General features: G+C 43.5%; 1 protein-coding gene across 1 annotated transcript; it reads left to right on the top strand.

The window, feature by feature from the left end:
- Positions 1-670: 670 nt before the first annotated feature.
- LOC108550410 (piggyBac transposable element-derived protein 4-like) lies at positions 671-2,332 on the top strand. The gene has a single exon (XM_017904154.1). It carries the CDS (start codon positions 671-673, stop codon positions 2,330-2,332), a length of 1,662 nt encoding a protein of 553 aa, XP_017759643.1.
- Positions 2,333-5,611: the final 3,279 nt, after the last annotated feature.

Raw genomic sequence — 5,611 nt, 5'->3', positions numbered from 1 at the left:
ACCGTATAGCAGCGTAGAGCACAAAAGACAAAGATATTATATCCTAACCTAACCGAACGTGACATAACTCAAACCGACGTGCCTACACCACTATTGCTGACCTCCCCAGAACCAAGCAGAATATACCAGAACACAGTAGAGTGCAGAAATCAGTCCCAATGCAGTGTATAGCACAAAAGTCAGTGCCATTCTGACCAAACTTTTCTTAACCGTACATAACCAAGCGTATGCTTTCTATACCAAACGTGCCGCGACCACCATTGCTGGCCTCCCCAGGGCCAAGCAGATCATACCAGAGCACATTCGTGGGCAGAAGACCATCAAACAACTGTTTGTGCCACGACGGTCAAAGCAATCCGTACACAACCTAAACTGATATAACTTAACCCCTTAACCTACGATTTAGATTCGAAGATGTTAGGCCGAAATTGTATACAAGTTCGCGCAGCGTTCGGGACGTTCGCACGACTTGGGTACACGCCGATCCGGGCAATTGTAAACATGACGGACATCGCCCGTGGTAGAGCGGTCGCGGTTTGTAGATAGCACAGACAAGACTCGTGATGTATTTCTATCATCTCTTCGTATCGTAATTAGTTTCCAGTCGTTCTTGATCGCATTCGCACGTCGAAATTTACGTTCATAAATTCTAGAGAAGCAAACCCACAAGATGTTCTCTAGAAAAAGATTTTGTGATGAAGATAGTGAGAATTGTGCTATTAATTTTACTAATGAAAGTGACAGTAGTGACGAAATATGTAAATTTCGAAGAAAGTATAGGCGAATAATTGTTGATGATACATCCGATGACGATCAACTACCAGAGTCCTGGGTTTGGAACGAAAGAAGAAATAGTCCAAAAATCTGGGACTATACAATGACTCCTGGCATAAGCGAGGCAGCCTTATGTCAATTAGGAGGAAGTAGAGGAGAATTTGATACATTTAATCTAACATTTGATGATATATTTTGGAACAATATTGTGACTGAAACAAATCAGTATGCAAATCAACTACGAGAAAATCCACATACAAGACGAAAAATTGACGAAACCTGGTTTCCTGTAGACTCTACCGAAATTAAAAGATATTTTGCATTGACGATAATAATGGCACAGATAAAGAAACCAAGAATCCAAATGAATTGGTCGAAGAGGGCTGTTATCGAAACACCTATATTTAGAAAATCAATGCCTTTGAAGAGATATCTACAAATTACAAGGTTCTTGCATTTTTCAAACAATAATCTTGTTGCCAATACAGATAAATTGAAGAAAGTTAGACCTGTGATTAATTTTTTGAACCAAAAATTTAAAGAACTGTATATAATGAAAAAAGACATTTCTATTGATGAATCTCTTATGAAATTCAGGGGGCGTTTATCTTATAAGCAATTCAACCCATCCAAAAGGGCAAGGTTTGGCGTAAAATTTTATAAATTATGTGAGTCCGATTCCGGATATTGTTACGAATTTAAAATATATACCGGCAACGATAAAATAAACTGTAAAGATAGCGCTTCAGAAAGTGTTGTGAAAGAGCTTTCTGAGTCAGTGTTGCACAGGGGTCACACTTTGTACATAGACAGTTGGTATTCTTCCCCAAAATTATTTATGATATTATCACATAAATACAAAACAAATGTAATTGGCACAGTACGTTCCAATAGGAAGAATATGCCAAAAGATTTGTGCAGTGTAAAATTAAAAAGGGGGGAGTACGTAATAAGAAGCTGCAACCGAGTACTCGCACTGAAATGGAGAGACAAGCGAGATGTTTATATGATGTCGACAAAACATGAAACAGCCGAAATGACTTCGCAAGGATCCAAACGCACTCTAAAGCCAAACTGTATTACAGAGTACAACAAGGGAATGAATGGAATTGATCTCCAAGATCAAATATTAGCATGTTTTCCAATAATGAGGAAATACATGAAAGGATACAAAAAAATTTTTTTTTATCTCTTTGATATTGGCCTGTTTAATTCTTACATCTTATGGAAAAAACTGAATGATGGAAAGAAACAATGTTATGTCGATTATAAGATCAACATAGCCGAATCTCTACTGAAGAAAATGCCAAAACCGATTTATAAAGAACGAGGCGTATTATCTTCCGGAGATGCGCCAGACAGACTTTGCGCGAAGGAATGGGCTCATTTTCCAAAGCACATTGATCCAACACCCTCTAAATTAAGACCGTCAAAACGTTGTACAGTTTGTCACAAAAATAAAAAACGGAAAGAAACAACGTGGGAGTGTAAAAAGTGTAAAGTTCCGTTACATGTACCAGAATGCTTCGAAAGATATCATACCGTTACAGATTACTAATTTTGTATTTTGGAGTTTTGTATAAATAAATATTTTGTAATACTTGCGCCTACCACAATTATTGCATCAGACTGTAAATGCGTATCAAATATTCCACGTAATATTTACATCGGGCCCGATCACCGTACGCGGGCTATGCCCGTAATATTTACTTCTGGCCCAATCACCGTACGCGGGCTATGCCCGTAAAATTCGGGTTTGGCCCAACCATCGTACGCGGGCTATGCCCGTCATTGTAGGTTAAGGGGTTAACCAAACGCAGCCTAACACAACCTAACGTGCCGGGACTACCATCACTGGCCTCCCATGATCCAAGCAGAGCATGCCAGAGCAATGTAGAGTGTAGAAATCCACCGAATAGAGGAATACATCAAAAAGTCAAAGCTATCCAATCCTATCCTAGCAAATCGAAACACTACCAAGCGTATCGTGTCAAAACCTACCGCGCCGCTACCACCATTGCTGGCCTCCCCAGAGTCGAGCAGTGTATAGTAGAGCACAGTACAGCGCAGAAACCAACCGAATAGCAATGTATAGCTTAAAAGTCAAGGATATCCTACCCTTACAAGACCAAACCGAACCTAACCAAACGTAGGATGACTAAGCCTAACGTGCCGTGACCACTATTTCTGGCTTCCCAATAGACAAGCTGAATACGATAGGGCACAGCAGGTATCACACAGGTACGTAGAATATCAGTATTGAGCACTTATGTCAATGCTACCCTATCCAAACCCAACACAGCCAAACATAACAAAACGTATTCTGACTCAGCCTAACGTGCCGCGTCCAGTACTGTCGGCCTCCACAGAGGCAAACAGAGCATAGTAAAGGAGAGCAGATCGCAGAGATCCAATGAAACGCAGTGTTTCGCAGGAAAGTCGGAACTGCTCGAATCTAACCAAGGCTCACATATCCTGACCAATCGTATCATATTTCAGCCTAACCTGCGGAGACCACCATCACTCGCTTCCGCGGAGCGATGCAGAACATACTAGAGCACATTAGTGTGCAGAAGTGCACCGAACACCAGTGTATGCCAAGAGAGTCAAGGTTACCCAAGCATAATCCAAGCAAACGCAACCTAACCAAACGTAGCCTATCACAAACTAACGTTGCGAGACCAGTACTGCAGGCCACCCCAGGGTCGTGCAGAGCATTGTGGAGCAATGAAGGGTGCAGAAACACACCGGGTTGCAGTGTACAGCACAAGAGTCATAGTTATCTAAGCCTAACGTAACCAAGCAAAATGTAGCCAAACGTAACCTTACAGGACCTAACGTGCCTAGACCACTGTTGCTGACTTCCCCAGACAAAAGCAGAATATACTAAAGCACACGGGAGCACATAGCTCCGCCGCACTGAAGTGCAAGGCGCAAAAGTCAAAGATATCCTAACCTAACATGAAATAACCTAACGTAGCCGAACGAAACCTAACGAAAACTAACGTGCCGCGTCCACCATTGCTGGCATCTACAGCGCCAAGGAGAGCATATTAGAGGGCGGAAAAAGTGCAGAAAGCCACCGAATAGCAGTATATAGCGCCTAAGTCAAATCTTCCCTAACATAACCTCTCCCGACCTAACCTAACCGAACATAGCCTTGCTACATATGACGTGCTGAGAATACGACTGATGGCGACCCCAGAGCCAAGCAGAACATACCAGAGCACGGTAGGGCGCAGAAGACCACCGAACAACAGTTTACACCATGAAGGTCAAAGAAATCCGGACATAACCCAAACATATGTAACCAAACCAAACGTGGCGTAACGCAAACTAACGTACCAATGCACTATTACCGGCCACCGCCGAGTTGAGCAGAGTATAGTAGAGCAATGTAGAGCGCAGAAGTCCACCGAAAAGCGGTGTATGGCACAAAAGTTGCAGCCATCCTGTCTTAACGTAACGAAACACAAGACAACCGAACACGACATAACTCTACCTAAAGTGCGTATACCACTATTGCTGACCTCCACAGGTCCAAGCAGAACCTACTAGAGCACACTAGAGCGCAGGAATCCACAGAATATCTGTGCATTCCACGAGAGGCAAGGCAATCCGAACCTGACCCGAACTAATGAAGGGTAACCTAACGTAGCGTACATCAACCTAATGTGCCGAGAGCACTATCGCTGGCGTCCCGAGTGCCGAGCAGAGAGCAGTAGAGCAATGTAGAAAGTAGAAATACTCCGAACAGCGGAGTATAGCACAGCAGTCAACGCTACCCTATCCTAACCTAACGCAACAGAGTCTGATGCGCTACGACCGATATTTCTGGCCTTACAGGGGCTAATCAGAGTATAGCAGAGTAATGTAGAGCGCTGGAGCCTTCCGAATAGCAGCGTATAGCTCAAAAGTCACAACTAACCAAATCAAACCTATCCAAAGCTAGCCTAACCAAATGCAGCTTAACTCAAACCAACGTGACGAGAGCACTATTCCCGGCGTCCACAGAGAGAAGCAGATTGTGCTAACGCACAGTGGAGGGTAGAAGTCCACCGAATAGCAATGTGTAGCGCAAAAGCCAGAGCTATTCTATCCTAACCTAACCAAACGTAACATAACAAAAAGCAATATAACTCAGACTAACCTGCCGAGTACAATATAGCTGTCCTCCCCATAGCGAAGCAGAATACGCTAGAGCAGAGAAGAGCGCAGAAATCCACCGAATGCAGTGTGTAGCACAAAAGTCAAAGGCATACTAACTAAACTTAACCCAACCGAACCTAACCAATGGTAACCTAACTCAAAGAAACGTGCCGAGAGCACTATTGCTGGTCCTCCAGAGCCAAGCTGTAAACACTAGAGTCCTGCAGGGCGCAGAAATCAATATAATAGCAGGCTGTAGCACTAAAGTCAAAGCCATCCTCTCCTAACCTAGCCAATGGTAACGTGACCAAACGCAACATATCTCATCCAAACGTGAATAGACCACCATTGCTGACCTTCCCACGGCCAAACGGAAAATATTAGAGGGCTATAGGGCGCAGGAATCAACATAATAGCAGATTATGGCACTAAAGTTGAAGCTATCCCCTCCAAACATAACCAACCGTTACATAACCGGACGTAACATAACTCAACATAACGTGCCGCGACCACTTTTGCTGGCCGCGCCAGAGCAAGCGGAACACGTTAGTGTAGAGTAGAACGCAGAAATCCATAGAATAGCAGTGCATACCAGAGAAGTCAAAGCTACCCAAACCTAACCCCAACCAACGGCACATAGCCAAACGTAGCCTAACTCAACAAAACGTGCAGAGAACACTATTGCTGG

Source organism: Eufriesea mexicana, unplaced genomic scaffold (genome assembly GCF_001483705.2).
Source record: "Eufriesea mexicana isolate 0111107269 unplaced genomic scaffold, ASM148370v2 scaffold2808, whole genome shotgun sequence".
In the NCBI taxonomy this organism is placed as follows: Eukaryota; Metazoa; Arthropoda; class Insecta; order Hymenoptera; family Apidae; genus Eufriesea; species Eufriesea mexicana.
This window is presented reverse-complemented; position numbering and strand designations above follow the sequence as displayed.

Bases quoted from the DNA above. Each gene is read 5' to 3' on its own strand.
- LOC108550410 (XM_017904154.1), top strand. From the start codon at position 671: ATGTTCTCTAGAAAAAGATTTTGTGATGAAGATAGTGAGAATTGTGCT.